This window comes from Humulus lupulus, chromosome 5 (assembly GCF_963169125.1).
Source record: "Humulus lupulus chromosome 5, drHumLupu1.1, whole genome shotgun sequence".
NCBI classification, from domain to species: domain Eukaryota; kingdom Viridiplantae; phylum Streptophyta; class Magnoliopsida; order Rosales; family Cannabaceae; genus Humulus; species Humulus lupulus.
The window spans coordinates 238,610,880-238,633,266 of NC_084797.1; the positions used below are offsets into that span (position 1 = coordinate 238,610,880).

General features: G+C 37.1%; 1 protein-coding gene across 12 annotated transcripts in view; it reads right to left on the minus strand.

The window, feature by feature from the left end:
- LOC133778505 (E4 SUMO-protein ligase PIAL2-like) overlaps window positions 1-22,387 on the minus strand; it is a 60,663-nt gene that overhangs the window by 15,750 nt on the left and 22,526 nt on the right. Inside the window, exon 12 of one of the 12 annotated variants that reach the window (XM_062218453.1) lies at window positions 10,239-10,295. The exons of 9 other annotated variants lie outside the window; for them this stretch is intronic. In XM_062218453.1, the coding sequence (XP_062074437.1) occupies window positions 10,249-10,295 (47 nt within the window). In that variant the 3' untranslated portion in view covers window positions 10,239-10,248. Of the gene's footprint in view, window positions 1-10,238; window positions 10,296-18,764; window positions 20,754-22,387 lie in introns of those variants that run through there. 2 more of the 12 variants (XM_062218454.1, XR_009869115.1) reach the window with 2 other exon arrangements.

Genomic DNA, 22,387 nt, shown 5'->3' on the forward strand with positions numbered 1-22,387 from the left:
TGTTTTGAATGGTAATTAAGGATTAAGTATTTTTGAGGATTAAATTAAATAAGGGTAAAAGTTTGAATGTATAGGGTCAGTCAGCAGCTTTGAGCACGTTGAGGGCTTAGTCAAGGCTGTTTACTCCATTCAAACTCAGCTAAAAATGTGTAAATTCGTGTTTAAATATTCAGCGTATGCCGATATATCGCAGCTATAGGGGGCGATATGTCGCAGCACGTAGATACGGAAAACACGAATCGATGCACGGTCGCCTCGGGAACAAAGGTCCAGGCGATATATCGCCTGTAGGGGGCGATATATCGCCTCCACCAGCATGAATTCAAATACATTTGAATTCTTTTCCCTTCAGCCATTCAAACTCCTTCAACAGTCCAGCATCTTCTGAACGAGTCTTCAGCCTCTGCTGAACGATTATTCAAATGATTCTCACCTAAAAAGCCATTATTTTTATTCAAGTAAAATCAAGATATTTTCATTCCCAAACTCTATAAATAGGACCTAGTACCCAGCCATTATTCACCATTTGCTCTAAGTTCAGAGGCTGCTAGTGTTAAGTGAGTGTGAGAGTGTAAACACTTGGTTTGGGGAAAAACTATAAGCTTTAACATCATAAGCTTATCAAACACTTTGGGAAGTGAGTGCTATAGTATTTCGGTGGATGTTAGATTGGTCTTGCAATCTTTGAGGTAAACCCAAGACTCTAGTTCTTTTCTGTATTTTTATGTTATTTCCTTTCTCAAAACCTTCTACTCAGTCCCCTAACCTTATTCTTATTTTGGTTAGGGAATCCAAGCTTTTAAGCATATAAGTCGGTAAGTATGTTTCTATGGTTTAGTCTTTCCATCTCTTTCATTTCATCTCCTTTCTTTAGACTTACTCTTTCTTATGGTTTTAGGAGTGTTCCAAAAGTCCTAACTCAGTCCATTTTATCCCGGTAACTTTGGTAAGGAAAATAGGCTAGAATTAATATGTTATGTGCTTATGTTATCTATATGTTTATGTTATTAAAAGTGTTATGATATGTATATGTGTATGTAGGCTTGGGCATATGACCCATATGACTAACAAGACCCCAAATGGGTTATGGGCATATGACCTACTTAGCTAGTAGGACCCCATTAACCCCATGGGCATATGCTTGTTTAGTCTATGGGACCCCAAGTAATAATGGCCATTATGATAAGTGTATGTTATATGTATTATGTTAAGTCTTTATGTTTTCTTATGAAATTGTGTATATGACTATGTGTTAGGTTTTTCCTTGCTGGGCATTAGGCTCACTCCTTTCTGTTTATGTGCAGGAAAATAAGCTTAGAGGCGGTAAGATTCGTGATGCTTGGGAGGATGTGTATCGATGATGAATGGAGTCAAGGGGCCGAGCGTTATCGATTCGAGGATGTAGTCTCCTTTTATGTTTTTATGGTTTTACATGTATTTTCCGCATTATTATGTAATGTCTTTTATTTTAAATCTTATTTTGTTTTAAAGACAATGGGATCCCAAAATCCTTCTTAGTATTCTGTTTCTTTGTAAATAACTCTTATTTTCAAGTTACTCAATAAATTATGGTATTTTCGTAAAATGTAAGTTGTTATGTATAGTTTCGATAATGGTCCAATTAGTCTAGATTAGTGGGTCATTACAGTTGGTATCAGAGCAAACGGTTCCTTCGCATGAAGTTCTCCTCGATACACATGCTCAAAGCTCCGAATCGGACCGCCAAGTAAGTGTTTAAGTTACAAGTTACAAGTTACTTTGTCTATGTGTATAGCTAACAACTTTAGTGTTTCTGTTTCAGTTAAAAATGAATGGAGCTTTAACCTACCAAGATATCCGAGCCATTAAGGCCTTAAAAAGAATAAGGGAGCCAAGCAACACCGTAGGAGCCTTAGAAAGGATTACACGAAGGTTGCTTTTGTTTCACCAAGCAATAGGTGGCCTTCAAGAGGCTAAACAAATAATGCTAAGATCAACAGAACAATATGTATTAGTGATTAGGTTGTTTAAAGATTTCCATCCTGTAATAGCAGCCTTAGAAGAAATATGGGAAGAAATGAATGATGAGGATGAATCACCATTAGCAATGAGATACTATTTCCTCTTAGTTAGGTTCACCGCAAAATTTGAATTTCAATTCACCAAGGAGCAAAAGAATAGGATTCTCACAAACCTTCCTAGAGGGCATTTTGATGCTCATGATAATGATGACTATGAGGCTATAGATGATGATATGTTAGATGATGGATCGGATGTAGAAGATCCCGATTTTTAGATTAGTAGTTTTTATTTGTTTTATTTACTTTTATGTTATGATTGTAATAAGTGAAATTGTTTTCCAAATGAATAAACATGCTATTTGAATATCATGTGTGAGTTTGAAATTTTTTCACAATCATAATAAATAAAATGAATAATGACTGAGTTCGGTGAGGGTGGATACGAATCAATGAACCTGGTTTCCTTGTTGAGAGTTAGGGGGCCTTAGTAGTGGGAACGATTTTACTGATCCCAGCCCTCCCTCAATATGGTTAACTTTGGAACAAAGATAAGTTTCGAGCCTGAGAATTAAGTCATATAGGATGATTAGAAACACACTTAGAAAATAAATATGACTTGTTTTTCTAAGTATAGAAACCCACTCTAATAATAAATAAAGACCTATATAATTTTTCATAAAAAGTCATAATAAATAGGTCCGAGATATGTTTGTTTTAGAATAAGTTTTTGCCTTAGAGCCTATTAGGAAAAAGTTCTAACATGTTTCTTTTAACTGTTAGAACTCTGCTACGATGTCTCTCCGAAGATCTGCTCGCACCAACGGGAACGCTTCCAACGATGTTCCAGCGACCAATGCGGTCCCTACCGTTCGCCAAAGGAGAGTGCGTGTTACTGCTCGCCGCAATGCGCCGGCACAGCCAGCTGACAACACTGCAGAGATTGCCAGACTGCGACAGCAAGTCGAGGAACTTCTGCAGCAACAACGCCAACAGGCTCAATCTCAGCCTCCGCCGCAGCCGCAGCCACAGCCAATGGCCCCAGCACCCCAACAAGTTGGTCCGTATGGGGGATGGCCTATGACGAACTACGCTCCTTATCCTGTTCAGCACATGGAGCCAGTGTACGAAAGGTTCCGCAAGCAGCACGCTCCGAACTTCGAAGGGACTACGGACCCCTTTGAAGCAGAAGAATGGCTAAGGAATGTGGAGCCGATCCTAGCCCACATGAACCTTAGTAATGCAGACCGCATATCCTGCGTCTCATCTTTGCTCAAGAAAGATGCCAGGATATGGTGGGACTTGGTCCAGCAATCCCACGATGCTGCCACCATGACATGGACCCGATTTGTGGAGCTCTTCCACAAGAAGTACTACAATTCAGCAGTGCTTGCTACGAGAGTTGAGGAGTTCACCAATCTGAAGCAAGGGAATTTAACAGTGGCGGAATATGCTCGTCAGTTCGATCGCTTAGCGAAGTTCGCAGCAGAGTTGGTTCCAACCGACTATCTAAGGGTGAACAAGTTTGTTAGAGGACTTCGCCCGAAGATCGAGATGGGGGTTAAACTAGCAAACCCGGGAAACACTTCATATGCCGACGTTCTTGAGACGGCAATTGAAGTAGAAAGGTTGCAAGCCAACGTGAGCAAAGAAGAAGCCAGCAAGCCGGAACCTAGGCAGCAGAGCCAACCTCAGGCCAGTCGGAACAACAATCAGTCCAGCAACAGTCAGTCCAACAACAACGGTAACGGACAGAAGAGAAGGCATCCTGACAACAAGCAAGCCGACAACAATAAAAGGGCACGACCAAGTAATGGGGGAAATAGGTCGGGCTACGTGGAATACCCGCCATGTGCCAAATGTCAGAAGAAGCACCCCGGAGAATGCCGTGCCAACACCAAGGAGTGTTTCAACTGTGGTCAAGAAGGGCATCGTAAAAGAGACTGTCCTCAGCAAAAGCCGGAAGGAAAGAAGGACGAAAAGATGGTCCCTGCTCGGGTTTTTGCTTTAACCCAAGGAGAGGCGGATGCTAGCAACAAGGTGGTCACAGGTCAGGTTTCCATCCTCAATAAATTATGTCATGTATTATTTGATTCGGGAGCCACCCATTCGTATATTTCGTTAGGAATGATAGATAAACTAGACAAACCTAGTGAAAGATTTAGAACTAGGTTTGCAACCGAGTTGCCTTCGGGCAAAGTAGTTCTATCATCACGAATTGTACGAGGCGTACCAATCAAGATTGAGGACAAGGAACTAGAAGGAGACCTGATAGAGCTGGTGATCAAAGACTTCGACGTCATACTAGGCATGGATTGGCTAGCACGGCATGGCGCAACGATCGACTGCAGACGCAAGAAGGTGACATTCGATACTCCTGACGGCCAGAAACTGTGCTTCATGGGACAAGCTTCAGGACTACGCACACCGTTACTATCATCTCTCAAAGCTCAGAGAATGATGGAGAAAGGATGTCAAGCATTCTTAGCCAACATCACGAATGTGGAGAAGGAGACATCACTCAAAGTTGGAGATGTTCGAGTCATACAAGAATTTCCAGAAGTTTTCCCCGATGACTTGCCAGGATTGCCGCCAACTAGAGAAATAGACTTCACGATAGAATTAGTACCGGGCACCGAGCCTATCTCTAAGGCACCATACCGGATGGCACCTACGGAACTCAAGGAGTTAAAGACGCAACTACAAGAACTCCTAGACTTGGGTTTCATTAGGCCAAGCCATTCACCATGGGGAGCTCCGGTACTATTCGTGAAAAAGAAGGACGGAAGTATGCGCATGTGCATAGACTACCGTGAGCTGAATAAAGTAACGATTAAGAACAAATACCCGCTACCTCGGATTGATGATTTGTTTGATCAACTCCGAGGCGCGACTGTATTCTCTAAGATCGATTTACGGTCCGGGTATCATCAGCTCAAGGTAAAGGGGGAAGATATTCCTAAGACAGCCTTTAGGACTCGTTATGGACATTACGAGTTCTTGGTTATGTCTTTTGGTCTTACTAACGCGCCAGCCGCGTTTATGGACTTAATGAATAGGGTCTTCAAGGACTACTTGGATAAATTCGTCGTTGTGTTCATCGACGACATTTTAATTTACTCCAAGGATGAAGTGGAGCACGAGGAACACTTGAGGATAATTTTGACGCGATTGAAGGAGCACCAACTCTACGCGAAGTTCAAGAAATGCGAGTTTTGGCTCTCACAAGTGGCGTTCCTCGGGCACATCATATCGAAAGACGGAGTTGCAGTAGATCCATCGAAGGTAGAGGCCGTGAAAGATTGGCCTAGACCAAAGAACGCGTCGGAAGTAAGAAGCTTCTTAGGGCTAGCAGGTTACTATAGAAAGTTTGTAGAGGGCTTTTCTAAAATAGCCACTCCACTCACCAACCTGACCCGGAAGCAACAAAAGTTTAACTGGAATGATAAGTGTGAGGAAAGCTTCCAGTTGCTTAAGGATAAGCTTTGCTCAACACCAGTACTTAGTGTCCCAACACCCAACGACAAGTTCGTTGTCTACCGTGATGCATCAAAGTTAGGATTGGGATGCGTACTGATGCAAAATGACAAGGTGATAGCCTACGCGTCACGTCAGTTAAAGGAGTATGAACAACGCTATCCAACTCACGATATGGAGTTGGCAGCGGTGGTCTTTGCGTTAAAAATCTGGCGCCATTATCTTTACGGAGAACGGTGCGAGATTTATACGGACCACAAAAGTTTAAAATACTTCTTTACTCAGAAGGAGCTTAACATGAGGCAGCGCCGGTGGTTGGAATTAGTAAAGGATTACGACTGCGAAATCCTATACCACCCGGGGAAGGCAAACGTAGTTGCCGATGCACTTAGCCGAAAAAGTTATGGGAACTTAGCAGCCTTATCCGGAATAGAAAAGCCACTACAGCAGGAGCTTATCAGTGCCGGAATAGAAGTGGTTGTAGGCAAGTTGGCTAACTTGTCTATCCAATCGAATATGCTAGAAGACATACGGAATGGTCAGAGACATGATGATTCACTAGCAACGCACATGGATGCAGTCAGAGAAGGCAAGACTACAGATTTCTCAATATCCAGTCAAGGTTTATTGAGATATAAGGATCGGGTATGCGTGCCAGACGATCAAAGTATTAAGAAGACGATCCTAGAAGAAGCGCACAACACCCCATACTCGGTTCATCCAGGGTCTACCAAGATGACTCATGACATCAAGGCAGTCTATTGGTGGCCAGGGATGAAGAAGGACATAGCGGAATATGTATCTAAGTGTCTGGTATGCCAGCAAGTGAAGGCGGAGCATCAGCGGCCTGCAGGATTATTGCAACCGCTTAGCATACCGGAGTGGAAGTGGGACGATATAGCCATGGACTTCGTGACGGGTCTGCCAAAGACAAATAAGCAGCATGATTCTGCTTGGATAGTCATAGATAGACTAACCAAGTCGGCTCATTTTCTGCCTGTTAAGACTTCTTATACGGCAGACCAATATGCAGACATCTACATCCAAGAGATTGTACGATTGCATGGAATCCCCAAGACGATAGTATCAGATAGAGGATCAGTGTTTACGTCAAGATTTTGGAGAAGCTTACAGCAAGCCATGGGTACTAAGTTAAGTCTTAGTACAGCTTTCCATCCTCAGACAGATGGGCAGTCAGAGCGTACGATTCAGATTTTAGAGGATATGCTACGCGCATGTGTACTTGACTTCGGAGGATCGTGGAACAAGTACTTACCGCTGATCGAGTTCTCGTACAACAATAGCTACCAGTCGACGATCGAGATGGCACCTTATGAGTTGCTATATGGAAGAAGGTGCCGATCACCGTTGCACTGGGACGAGGTAGGAGAAAGGCAACTTCTAGGGCCCGAAGCTGTTAGGCAAGCTCAAGAAGCAGTAACGCTTATTAGACAGCGTATGCTTGCTGCTCAAAGCCGACAGAAAAGCTATGCAGATACCAAGAGACGCGATGTGGAGTTCCAAGTTGGAGATCAAGTCTTCCTGAAGATATCTCCTATGAAGGGTGTCAAGCGGTTCGGGAAGAAAGGCAAGCTCAGTCCCCGATTCTTAGGTCCTTTTGAGATATTGGACAAAGTGGGACCAGTTGCGTATAGACTAGCCCTACCGCCAGCACTAGCCGATAGTCACAACGTCTTCCACATCTCGATGTTACGCAAGTATGTGTCAGACCCATCTCACGTCCTCAAGTACGATACCATAGCACTCCAGAAAGACTTAAGTTACGAGGAACGACCGGTTAGCATCCTAGATAGGGGGATGAAGCAGTTACGGTCCAAGAGCTTTCCTATAGTTAAAGTCCTATGGAGCAATAGTTCTGAACGCGAGGCAACGTGGGAGTTGGAAGAGGACATGCAGAGCCGGTATCCGGAATTATTTGGTAAGTAAATTTCGAGGACGAAATTCTTTTTAGTAGGGAAGAATTGTAGAGTCCAAGAACTTTACTTAGCTAATTGTTTAGTAGTATTATAGTATGTTTAGTGTTATCATTGTTACTTTGGATTTTTGGTTCAGACCGGGAGTTATTTGGACACTCATAGTAGTAATTATAGATTTTCTAAGCTTAACCTATAGTTTAAGAATATTAAGTATAACCTAAGGTTTGATTAATGTGTCTGATATTAAGGATTATATTATTATATTATAAGGTTTAGACATCAACCAATAGGATTTTAAGCACATGTTTTGAATGGTAATTAAGGATTAAGTATTTTTGAGGATTAAATTAAATAAGGGTAAAAGTTTGAATGTATAGGGTCAGTCAGCAGCTTTGAGCACGTTGAGGGCTTAGTCAAGGCTGTTTACTCCATTCAAACTCAGCTAAAAATGTGTAAATTCGTGTTTAAATATTCAGCGTATGCCGATATATCGCAGCTATAGGGGGCGATATGTCGCAGCACGTAGATACGGAAAACACGAATCGATGCACGGTCGCCTCGGGAACAAAGGTCCAGGCGATATATCGCCTGTAGGGGGCGATATATCGCCTCCACCAGCATGAATTCAAATACATTTGAATTCTTTTCCCTTCAGCCATTCAAACTCCTTCAACAGTCCAGCATCTTCTGAACGAGTCTTCAGCCTCTGCTGAACGATTATTCAAATGATTCTCACCTAAAAAGCCATTATTTTTATTCAAGTAAAATCAAGATATTTTCATTCCCAAACTCTATAAATAGGACCTAGTACCCAGCCATTATTCACCATTTGCTCTAAGTTCAGAGGCTGCTAGTGTTAAGTGAGTGTGAGAGTGTAAACACTTGGTTTGGGGAAAAACTATAAGCTTTAACATCATAAGCTTATCAAACACTTTGGGAAGTGAGTGCTATAGTATTTCGGTGGATGTTAGATTGGTCTTGCAATCTTTGAGGTAAACCCAAGACTCTAGTTCTTTTCTGTATTTTTATGTTATTTCCTTTCTCAAAACCTTCTACTCAGTCCCCTAACCTTATTCTTATTTTGGTTAGGGAATCCAAGCTTTTAAGCATATAAGTCGGTAAGTATGTTTCTATGGTTTAGTCTTTCCATCTCTTTCATTTCATCTCCTTTCTTTAGACTTACTCTTTCTTATGGTTTTAGGAGTGTTCCAAAAGTCCTAACTCAGTCCATTTTATCCCGGTAACTTTGGTAAGGAAAATAGGCTAGAATTAATATGTTATGTGCTTATGTTATCTATATGTTTATGTTATTAAAAGTGTTATGATATGTATATGTGTATGTAGGCTTGGGCATATGACCCATATGACTAACAAGACCCCAAATGGGTTATGGGCATATGACCTACTTAGCTAGTAGGACCCCATTAACCCCATGGGCATATGCTTGTTTAGTCTATGGGACCCCAAGTAATAATGGCCATTATGATAAGTGTATGTTATATGTATTATGTTAAGTCTTTATGTTTTCTTATGAAATTGTGTATATGACTATGTGTTAGGTTTTTCCTTGCTGGGCATTAGGCTCACTCCTTTCTGTTTATGTGCAGGAAAATAAGCTTAGAGGCGGTAAGATTCGTGATGCTTGGGAGGATGTGTATCGATGATGAATGGAGTCAAGGGGCCGAGCGTTATCGATTCGAGGATGTAGTCTCCTTTTATGTTTTTATGGTTTTACATGTATTTTCCGCATTATTATGTAATGTCTTTTATTTTAAATCTTATTTTGTTTTAAAGACAATGGGATCCCAAAATCCTTCTTAGTATTCTGTTTCTTTGTAAATAACTCTTATTTTCAAGTTACTCAATAAATTATGGTATTTTCGTAAAATGTAAGTTGTTATGTATAGTTTCGATAATGGTCCAATTAGTCTAGATTAGTGGGTCATTACACGCCTGCACTAGCCGATAGTCACAACGTGTTACACATCTCGATGCTACGCAAATATGTGTCAGACCCATCTCACGTCCTCAAGTACGATACGATAGCACTCCAGAAAGACTTAAGTTACGAGGAACGACCGGTTAGCATCCTAGATAGGGGGATGAAACAGTTACGGTCCAAGAGCTTTCCTATAGTAAAAGTCCTATGGAGTAATAGTTCTGAACGAGAGGCAACGTGGGAGTTGGAGGAGGACATGCAAGGCCGGTATCCGGAGTTATTTGGTAAGTAAATTTCGAGGACGAAATTCTTTTTAGTAGGGGAGAATTGTAGAGTCCAAGAACTTTACTTAGCTAGTTAGATAGTAGTATTATAGTAATAATAGTATTATCTTTATGACTGTGGATTTTTGGTTCAGACCGGGATTTATTTGGACACTCACAGTAGTACTTGTAGATTTTCTAAGTTTAACTTATAGTTTAAGAATATTAATTTAAACCTAAGGTTTGATTAATATGACTGATATTGAGGATAATATTTAGTATACTATAAGGTTTAGATAAGAACCAATAGGATTATAGCACATGTTATGTATGGGTTATTAATGATTAAGTATTTTGAGGATTAAATTTATTAAGGGTAAAGTTTGAATGCTCTAAGGTCAGTCAGCAGCTTTGAAAACGTTTGAGGGCTTAGTCAAGACTGTTTACTCAATTTAAATTAAGCTAAAAATGTGTAATTTCGTGTTTAAATAATCAGCGTATGCCGATATATCGCAGCACGAAGATACGAAAAACCCGAAATGATGCACGTTTGCCTCGGGCATACTGGCCCAAGCGATATATCGCCCCTCTCAGCACTTTTTGAAAGTTTTGTAAATCATTTCCCATTCAAACCTTCAACCCCTTGATAAGTCCAGCATCTTTTTGAACGAGTCTTCAGCCTCTGCTGAACGATAATTCAAATTATTTTCACGTAAAAAGCCATTATTTTTATTCAAGTTAAATGAGATCTTTTCATTCCTAAACTCTATAAATAGGACCTAGTACCCAGCCATTATTCATCTTTTACTCTAAGTTCAGAGGCTACAAGTTGCTAGGTGAGTGTGAGAGTGTAAACACTTGGGTTGGGAATCATAAGCTTGATCATTATAAGCTTATCAAACACTTGGGAAGTAAGGTTTTATAGCATTTCGGTTCAAGGTTTAGATTGGTCTTACAAGTCTTCAAGGTATTTCCACACTCTAGTTCATTGGTATTATTTTATTTAAATTCTCATAGTCTTCTACTCAGCCTTCTAACCTTATTCTTTATTTTGGTTAGGAAATCTAAGTTCTTGAGCATAAGTTTTTGGTAAGTATATTCTCAATGATATAGTCCTCCCATTCCTTTCATTTCTTTTCTTCAAAGTACTCACTCTGTTACAAATGGTTTTTAGGAGTGTTCTAAAGTCCCAACTCTGTCCTCATATCCCGGTATTTTTGGTAAGGAAAATAGGATATAATCTATATGTTATATGTTGTGATATGTTATCTTATGATTTTATGTTATGCAATATGTTATGATATGTATGATTGTAGACTTGGGCATATGACCCATATGACTAACAAGCCCCAAATAGATTATGGGCATATGACTTGCTTAGCTAGCAAGACCCCACTAATCTAATGGGCATATGACTTGTTTAGTCTATGGGACCCCAAGTAATAATGGTCATTATAGTATGTATGTGATATAAGTGTTATGTTATGTTTTTATGAAATTTATGTATATGGACTATGTGTTAGATTTTTCCTTTCTAGGCATTAGGCTCACTCCTTTTTGTTTATATGTGCAGGAAAATAGACTTAGTGGCGGGAAAGGTTCTTGGTAGCTTGGAGAATGTGTATTGAGGCAGAATGGATTCAAGAGCCGAGCGTTTCGATTCAAGGATGTAGTTTTGTTTCTTATGGTTTTTACATGTATTTTTCCGCATTTTGTTATGTAAATCTCTTTTTAATTATGCCATGTTTTGATTTTAAAACAATGAGATCCTATATCCTACTTTATATTTTATGTAAGGAACATCTTTATTTTTACAAGTTTCTTAATAAAGTTATTGTCTTTTCACTTGTAAGTTTTATTAAGGATTAGTATTTATGTATAGTTTTCGTTAATGGTCCAAAAGTCTAGAGTAGTTGGGTCATTACAATGAACCAGCCACAAAAAGAGGTACAAGCCCGTAGTTTTCCTTCGTAGTTGTTACGGTTCCGTTTTCGTTTCAGTTTTTTTAAAAGTTTATTGAAAAATCTGGGTTGTTATACATGGTTTAAATCAGCATTTTGTGTCTAGAAACACTTATTAAGGTGTTGGGAATGATTCATTATGATAGATCTTGAGTTTTGGGATGATTTGGTGGTGGTTAGTGCTTGGTAGGTGGCTGTCATGGAAAATACAGCACCATTGTTGTCGGCGTTAATGGTGGAGGCCGGTGATGGTGGTGGTTGTGGCCGAAGTGATGGTCATGGTGGTGATTAGGGTGATATATTGGCTGCCATGGTGGGGTATTTTGGGTCCAAGCAAGGCTCGGGTTGGTCTTGGAAGTTGGCTGTGCGTGAGGGTGATGGTCTTTTGATGTTCACGTGCATGTTCATCCATTCATCAACTAGTTACTAATGGTTACTAATTAGTAACCACATGGTCCAAAAATGGTAGTTGGTCCCAAAACTTTGGAATTTTGTCGTGAAGCTCGGGATTAGGTACCCCAAAGTCTACAAACTGATATTTGAGGATCGAGGTTTAGAAAATTTATCTAAGTAATATCTAAGATTAATAATTTACGAACTAGGCTCGGGAATTATTATTTAAGCTTCATGAAAAGTTCTAGGTTCGGAAATTAGTTTCAAAGTTTAGATTTGATGACTTAGAACTTATGAAATATTTTTAAGGACTTAGAAAATATTTTAGGAAGTACAATATTTCCAATTTTAAGTCTCAAGATCAAGAAGTGGGCTCGGGGCTCGTGAATTGGACTCGAGCATCAGAAAATGGAATTTTAAGAAATAATGGGAGTTTTGACTTGAAATTTTGGAGATAGTTTATGATAAAATTATTATCGGAAATAATAATTTTTCTAAGTTGAGTTCGGGATATTGAGAGGGGTATTATGGTCATTTTACCCCAAGGGCTCGGGTTTGAGCCAAGGTCGGGAATTTCCGTTTTTGATTTTAAATTCCCTTTTTTATATTTAAAATCTTAGTAAAGCATAAACTAAGACATTTTGTCCCAATATGATTATAGGGTCTAAACGCGATCGGAAATACTCACAAAGACATAATTCACGAAAGCTAAGGACAAGAGGTAAGGAAGTATACACCAAGAGTAACTTAGCTTGTTGTGATCTTAGTGAATTGTTTGTATACTGCTGGTTAAATTCTAGATGCTATATATATGTGTGATTATATGGCTGGATGCGCATGATAGTACCCATCTATCGGGTTTGAATGTGCTTAGTGCAGTAAAGTTATCATGAATGCATGTGCAATGTTTGTGACTGTCAAGGGAAACCTTTTGAGGGTGGATCCCATGCAGCCGTGTAGTGGGGTTCACCGTCTAGTCAGTAAAGTCATCGGGTTTTAGCAGAGTATACCCCTTTGGCACGGGAGGTGAGTATTCTCTGGGCCGCGGAGGCCACCCGGGGATCATGACCCCACAGATAACTCGAAGGCTCAGTACAAGACCTTGTGAAGGTGGATTCCCCATGCAGCCGTACAGTGGGGCTATCCGCCAACTCAGTTAAGTCATCGTGTTTTAGCGGAGTGTACCCTTTGGTACGGGAGGTGAGTATTCTCTGGGCCATGGAGGCCACACTGGGATTAAAACCCCACAAATAACACGATGGCTCAGCTATATGTTTTCAGTATGTTACGCAACACTTTGACTTATGTGAATATGCTAGACGTGTTGCTCAGTTTGCAGTTTCTAGATATGAATTTCTGTTATGCAAAGTTTGTTTTGGATAGTAGAGTCATAAGTTGTAGCTAGCTTCCTTACTGAGCTTTATAGCTCATCAGTTACTCTGTGTGTGTAGGTAAAGGCAAAGCTTAAGGAGCAGTGCAATGAGCTGGAGGGGATTCTGTTTGAAGTATGCATTCTGTGAAACAACCAACCTGCAGGGTTGTCAGGGTTCTCTTAAGTTTTCCGCTGAGTCCAGTAATAGTTTCATGTTTACTAGTTTATCTAAAGAAAGCCATGTGGCTACAGACTATTTCTTAAGTTACGTTTAACTACATTTTATTTTTAAAACTATGGGATCCCATCCAAATACTATTATATTTCAAAGTACTCCCATGTACAATTTTCTAAAGTTTATTTAGTTTTTAACGTCCGATTTTTACCAAAGTTGACCGTAAGGGTCCAGTTGACCCCGGATAGTCATAGTCGTGTTCGGTGGGTCTAGTTAAGAAAAGTCGGGTCGTTACATCCACTATTTATATGAAAATTTATTTCTTATCTATTAACAAAGACTCATTCCCAAGATTTTGTACTATTATTATGATATTATATGTTTGTCTTGATATTTGTGTTTGTCCTCATCTATGATAAATATAAGTAACATTCTATATTATTTAAGTTGTACAATGGTGTCATCCTCGCATGCACGTAATTTTATTTGTCCTCTTCTATCTCATGAAGATCAATTTAATTATATATTATTTAACTTGTACAATGGTTGCATTCTCACCATAAAAAGTACTTACACGTTGTACTACTTACCCTTGTGAATTGTCAAAATCACCCATGTAATAACAAGTTAAAAAATAATTACCTATGAGTCAATTCTGTGAAGTTGAAACAAGAATTAAAATAATGTATTTTTTGGCAATGTTGTTGGGAAAAAGTTAGAAAGGAGTGAAAAATTACACATAAAATTGGTCCACGTTTATAATATTGTAAAAAAATAACAAATTTTAATAAATCATTTTAACAGTAAATATATTTTCAAACAATAAAACATAATATTAATATATTTATTTTGCAAAAGCCATGAAATCATCTTGTCTTCGTGATTGTTTTTTCATGACTTGTTTAGTTTTTTTTCAACAAGACACATTGATTGTTAATCTAGGGTAATATTTTAATATAAATACGACATAACAAACATTTAAGAGAGAATAAATATTTCATTAGAGAGAAAACATTGCTTAACAAATGACAATAATATTCTAAAGAAAGAGAAGGAATTGAAATACATATTCTGATATATGTAGTTCGTTTCTCAAACAACGAAAAAAAATATTAATAGATAATACTAGATGAGCCACTAAAGTTGGCTGATTAGTTGGTTTAGGGTGATAATATCTCGCCCCATATCATCCACCAACCTCTCTAGAGAATATACACGATCTTTTAACGAGTCAAAAACACATTGCATCTCGTTGAACTGGCCATTAAGTTGATTGACCGCAACTTCAATTGCAGTTGATCATAAGCAAACTCCACTTCTTGCGCGGCCCCGCAAACACATCAGCATACCCATGGCAATGGGGAACATCGGGGCAGTTCTGGTTGTTAGTGTCCATAGATGAACGTTAGGAAATAACTACCAAAAGAATTAATAAGAATGGTTGAATGCTTAGATGGATGATTGTGGTTGAAAAATAATTATAGGACTTTTGTATTTATAGGCAAAGTCCTTACCATGCTCCCAACCACTCCCCATAGTCTTGTCAAGTCATGACATATATAATAATAAGATTAAACCTCATGCACACACGACAATTAAATGTAGTCTACGGTTGTGTTCGGAGCATATAGGGAGGAGATACTTCAACATTAATATGAATTGATTTTTTTAAGATTTTGGGATGACTAGTTTTGCATGTAAAGTAATAAATATATATTTGGCACTAGAATGATTACTTAATCATGCACCATTCAAGTCTTTTGTCTAATAATTAAAATCATTTTCAGCAATCTTAATTGTTTCAATCATTTACGAAAGGTGATCAAGCAATAGTAAATATTAAGCATGAAAATTACTTGAATGAATAAACCTCAATTAGCATTAAGCATCAATAACAAATCTTACCAAGAGGAACAATGACTTAAGGATAATAAATTGAAATGAAAAAGGGCAACCAGTTGGTACTAACTCAGTGCAATTTTCTTCTTTTGTGGGCGCTCTTGTGCGAGAGGTTGTTCCTTACACTATTTCAGATTGGAGGAAAGTTTCACCAATGATGAGAGATGTTCTTTGGGCATCTATTCAGGTAGAATTACAAGTTTTATGAGTGTATTTTTTTATATATATTTAGCTCTACACTTAAACATATAATATGTTATTCTATATTCTATTGTAGGCACAATATGACTTACATGATGATTGGCAAAAAAAGATTTGCTTTGAAATGATAGCAGAACTATGCAGAGCTGGGAAATCTAGACTTGTAAAGGATATTATCAATGCAAAAAATGAGAGTGAACGACTAGCCTTAAAGCCGGATTGCATAAAAAGTGATGTAGAATGGAAGAGCATTTGTTGCCAAAAAAATTAGTAAAGAACATTTGGTAAGAAATATGATGTAAAAAGTGATGTTGCTGCCTCTTTTATCTCTGTTGGTGTTAAATTAAATATAGTTATGCCTCTTTTACTTATTTATTAAATAGGATATAAGGGCCAAATACCAAGAGAGAAGAAAGAAAGTTGTTCCACACACCTTAAGTCGAAGAGGATATGCTCGAACAATTGATGATATGGTAATAATTAAATTTTATATTGTTTGTATTTTTGCTTCCATTATTGTAGTCTCTATTTTATAATAACATCCTCATTTTCACTACAATAATGGAAGCAAAAATACAAACAGTATAAAACTTAATTATTACCATATCATCAATTGTTCGAGCATATCCTCTTTGACTTAAGGTGTGTGGAACAACTTTCTTTCTTCTCTCTTGGTATTTGGCCCTTATATCCTATTTAATAAATAAGTAAAAGAGGCATAACTATATTTAATTTAACACCAACAGAGATAAAAGAGGCAGCAACATCACTTTTTACATCATATTTCTTACCAAATGTTCTTTACTAATTTTTTTGGCAACAAATGCTCTTCCATTCTACATCACTTTTTATGCAATCCGGCTTTAAGGCTAGTCGTTCACTCTCATTTTTTGCATTGATAATATCCTTTACAAGTCTAGATTTCCCAGCTCTGCATAGTTCTGCTATCATTTCAAAGCAAATCTTTTTTTGCCAATCATCATGTAAGTCATATTGTGCCTACAATAGAATATAGAATAACATATTATATGTTTAAGTGTAGAGCTAAATATATATAAAAAAATACACTCATAAAACTTGTAATTCTACCTGAATAGATGCCCAAAGAACATCTCTCATCATTGGTGAAACTTTCCTCCAATCTGAAATAGTGTAAGGAACAACCTCTCGCACAAGAGCGCCCACAAAAGAAGAAAATTGCACTGAGTTAGTACCAACTGGTTGCCCTTTTTCATTTCAATTTATTATCCTTAAGTCATTGTTCCTCTTGGTAAGATTTGCTATTGATGCTTAATGCTAATTGAGGTTTATTCATTCAAGTAATTTTCATGCTTAATATTTACTATTGCTTGATCACCTTTAGTAAATGATTGAAACAATTAAGATTGCTGAAAAGGATTTTAATTATTAGACAAAAGACTTGAATGGTGCATGATTAAGTAATCATTCTAGTGCCAAATATATATTTATTACTTTACATGCAAAACTAATCATCCCAAAATCTTGAAAAAATCAATTCATATTAATGTTGAAGCATCTCCTCCCTATATGCTCCGAACACAACCGTAGACTACATTTAATTGTCGTGTGTGCATGAGGTTTAATCTTATTATTATATATGTCATGACTTGACAAGACCATGGGGAGTGGTTGGGAGCATGGTAAGGACTTTGCCTATAAATACAAAAGTCCTATAATTACTTTTCAACCACAATCATCCATCTAAGCATTCAACCATTCTTATTAATTCTTTTGGTAGTTATTTCCTAACGTTCATCTATGGACACCAACAACCAATGCAACCAGAACTGCCCCGATGTTCCCCATTGCCATGGGTATGCTGATGCTGAAAGAAGTGTTTGCGGGGCCGCGCAAGAAGTGGAGTTTGCTTATGATCAACTGCAATTGAAGTTGCGGTCAATCAACTTAATGGCCAGTTCAACGAGATGCAATGTGTTTTTGACTCGTTAAAAGATCGTGTATATTCTCTAGAGAGGTTGGTGGATGATATGGGGCGAGATATTATCACCCTAAACCAACTAATCAGCCAACTTTAGTGGCTCATCTAGTATTATCTATTAATATTTTTTTTCGTTGTTTGAGAAACGAACTACATATATCAGAATATGTATTTCAATTCCTTCTCTTTCTTTAGAATATTATTGTCATTTGTTAAGCAATGTTTTCTCTCTAATGAAATATTTATTCTCTCTTAAATGTTTGTTATGTCGTATTTATATTAAAATATTACCCTAGATTAACAATCAATGTGTCTTGTTGAAAAAAAATTAAACAAGTCATAAAAAAACAATCACGAAGACAAGATGATTTCATGACTTTTGCAAAATAAATATATTAATATTATGTTTTATTGTTTTCGAAATCAAGTTAGAAAATATATTTACTGTTAAAATGATTTGTGGACCAATTTTATGTGTAATTTTTCACTCATTTCTAACTTTTTCCCAACAACATTGCCAAAAAATAAATTATTTTAATTCTTGTTTCAACTTCACAGAATTGACTCATAGGTAATTATTTTTTAACTTGTTATTACATGGGTGATTTTGACAATTCACAAGGGTAGGTAGTACAACGTGTAAGTACTTTTTATGGTGAGAATGCAACCATTGTATAAGTTAAATAATATATAATTAAATTGATCTTCATGAGATAGAAGATGACAAATAAAATTACGTGCATGCGAGGATGACACCATTGTACAACTTAAATAATATAGAATGTTACTTATATTTATCATAGATGAGGACAAACACAAATATCAAGACAAACATATGATATCATAATAATAATACAAAATCTTGAGAATGATAGTCTTTGTTAATAGATAAGAAATAATTTTTCATATAAATAGTGGAACCGAATGACCATAGACTATTGCAATATTGCACGTGGGGGGAATTCAAGAATTATCTTTCATTTTGCATGATCACTAGTTGGTGGATCGTTTTTTATTTAAAATTATGGGAATGATGTGAATAGTATTATAGGGAAAATAATTAAAGAAAGTGTGAGATTATTGGAAAAAAAATGCATTGATATTAATTTATCTATTTTTGTAATATTATGTTATTCTTTTTTTGACAACATAAAATAAGTTAATTATTTATCAAATATACTAATTTTGATGATCGGGGAGTAGTGAACTTTATAGAACATGACATGGAAAATTGTAGATAATAGTACATTTGACTGAGAGAAAAAGACAAGGAAGACAATTCAATTAAACAGTAGAAACGATTGACGACTTACTGTTTAAATAGTGCTAGCGATTGACCATTTACTATTAAAATAGCACTTGAATGACAACTGTACTTTTGTAATAGTGGACATGAATGACCTATCAATTAGGGACATAATATATTATTTACCTTTGCCAATCACATGTGAAAAGTGGAGAGGAATAAGCATGGGCAACAATTAAATAAATATCCATTCTTTTTTTATAGATTACGAGAATGGTTTTATATTATCAATTATAGGGTGATTTGACATTAAAGTTGAATATTATTGTATTGTTTTAGGGCAACCTCTTATATGTGTATATATTGTATCATTCACGATAAAATAATATATCAGAAAATTTCCCTATTTCTGACTTGGTATCAGAGCCGGCCGTAAAATCTTTCTCCCATCACGATGTCAGATACCTCCAATGAGTCCACTACTATCCCACCAACGAAACCTATCAACCTTAACACCCATGAATCCTCTAAACATGTTTCTGAATCCCATTCTGTTCAGATTACCACCATTCGTCTTAATGGTGATAATTTTTTGCGCTGGTCTCAATCGACTCGAATGTACATGCGAGGACGCGGGAAGATGGGCTATTTGACGGGTGATAAGAAGGCACCTAAGGAGGATGACTCGGCTTATGCTACATGGGATGCAAAAAATTCCATGGTTATGACTTGGCTAGTTAATTCTATGGAGGAGGAGATTAGTTCAAACTATATGTGTTATCCTACTGCTAAGGAATTATGGGATAATGTTCATCAGATGTATTCTGATTTGGAGAATCAATCTCAAATTTTTGAGTTGAATCTCAAACTTGGTGACATAAAACAAGATGAGGCTGAAGCTCTTCCCTTTACAAAAGAGCAGATGGTTCATCTTCATGAGCTGCTGAAATCAAATCCGCAATCATCTGGTATTTCTGTTGCATCTGTGGCACAAACAGGTATTGAAAAATATGCTCTCCATTCCTTTTTAAATTCTACTCCATGGATAATTGATTCTGGAGCTTCTGACCATATGACAAATTCTTCTAAATTGTTTGAATCCTATATCCCATGTTTAGGTAATAAAAAGGTTAGGATAGCCAATGGAACTCTCGCACCTATTGCGGGAAAATGCCTCGTTAAAATATCTGAGGGAATAGATCTTAAATCTGTTCTCCATGTTCCACAACTTCATTGTAATCTTTTATCTGTTAGTCAACTATCTAGAGATTCTAATTGTTGTGTTGTTTTCTATGAATCTCATTGTATTTTTCAGGACCAACGCTCGGGGAAGACGATTGGCAGTGCTAGGATGATTAATGGTCTCTACTATTTTGAGGATACTCTATCTATTAATAAAATTGCTCAAGGACTTAGTAGTATCAGTTCTTTTTCTGTTTTTGATCAAATAATGATATGGCATTATAGGTTGGGCCATCCTAGTTTTTCCTATTTGAAACATTTGTTCCCTGGTTTTTTTTAAAAAATTAAATCATTTATCTTTTCAATGTGAAAATTGTGTATTGGCCGAGAGTCATAAAATCACTTATGTTAAAAAATCTTATTGTCCTTCTCAACCTTTTTTACATTTTTCACAACGATGTTTGGGGACCCTCCAAGGTCACCACATTTTCAGGTAAGAAATGGTTTGTTACTTTTATCGATGACCATACTCGTCTTTGTTGGGTCTATTTAATGAAAGAAAAATCTGATGTGGCTCAAATTTTTAAAGATTTTTACTGTATGATTGAAACACAATTTCATAGTAAAATCAGTATTTTGAGATCTGACAATGGAACAGAATATTTTAATAATACATTAGGCAGTTTTTTAAAGGAAAAAGGAATTATTCAGCAATCTTCTTGTCCTGATACACCTGAACAAAATGGCTTAGCTGAACGAAAAAATAGACACCTATTAGAAGTGGCTAGAGATATGGTGTTTTACATGAATATTCCAAAATACTTATGGGGAGATGTTGTTCTTACTGCTTCCTATTTAATTAATAGGATGCCTACTAGAGTCTTACAATATACTACTCCTCTTGATTGCTTGAAAAAATTATTTCCAGGGTGTAGAATTAATTCAGATATTTCTTTGAAAATATCTGGTTGTACTGCCTATGTTCACACTCCAAAAAGGTCTAGGTCCAAATTAGAACCAAGAGCTGAAAAATGTATTTTTAATGGATATTTACCTAATCAAAAAGGTTACAAGTGCTTTAATCCTGTTACCAAACGATTTCATATGACTATGAATGTTACTTTTTTGGAATAAACCCCTTTTTTTACCAAAAATTTTATGCAGGGGGAAACTTTAGTGAAATCAAATTTTTGGGAAATTGATCCGCTCCCTAATATCATTCTAGAAACAGCTCAAGCTCAACCTACTGAATGTGAATCTGAAATTGGTTTGTCAGAAAAAGAAATACTACGAGTTATTAAAAATCGTGAAAATCTTGAGCCTTTGGTTTATTATAGGAGAAATGTACCTGAAAGAAATAAAGACCAGGTAATCATCCCAGCACATGGTCAAATGGAAGCCCTAAGCGACGGTCTTCCAAATATTTCAGGTAATTCTTCTCCTACTTCTACTTCTCTTACTGAACCTGAATCTAGTCTAGGAGTAATTCCAGAAAATACCAATTTAGATCTTCCTATTGCCTTAAGAAAAGGAACCCGTACTTGCACTAAGTATCCTATTGCTAAATATATTTCTTACAATCATTTGTCAAAAAACCATAGAGCATTTATTGCGAATATTTCAGAACTTGTTGTGCCTAGAAATATACAGGAAGCATTGGATGATTCGAATTGGAATTTGACAGTTATGGAGGAAATGAATGCCTTGATTAAAAATGGTACTTGGGAGATTGTAAGAGTACCGAAGGGGACAAAGATTGTTGGGTGCAAATGGGTTTTTACAATAAAAACCAAAGCTGATGGGAGTGTTGAAAGGTATAAGGCTAGGCTTGTCGCAAAAGGGTTTACTCAAACCTATAGAATTGATTATCAAGAAACTTTTGCTCTGGTTGCAAAAATAAATTCCATTCGGGTTTTACTTTCTCTTACTGTTAATTCTAGTTGGCCTTTATACCAATTAGATGTTAAAAATGATTTTCTTAATGGGGATCTAGAAGAATAAGTGTTTATGAGTCCTCCACCTGGTTTTGAAAAGGGTGATGGTTTTGGGAGAGTTTGCAAACTTAAAAAGTCCTTGTATGGACTTAAGCAGTCTCCTAGAGTCTAGTTTGAGCGCTTTGGTAGAGTGTTGAGGCGCCATGGATATACTCAGAGTCAAGCAGATCACACCATGTTCTATAAACATTCAAAGGAAAGAAAGGTAGCTATCTTAATAGTGTATGTGGATGATATTGTTTTAACTGGAGATGATCATGATGAACTTGATGAGTTGAAAAAGAGACTTGCTCAAGAGTTTGAGATCAAAGACTTGGGTACTTTAAAATACTTTCTTGGAATGGAATTTGCTAAGTCCAAGGAAGGAATCTTTGTTAATCAACGTAATTAT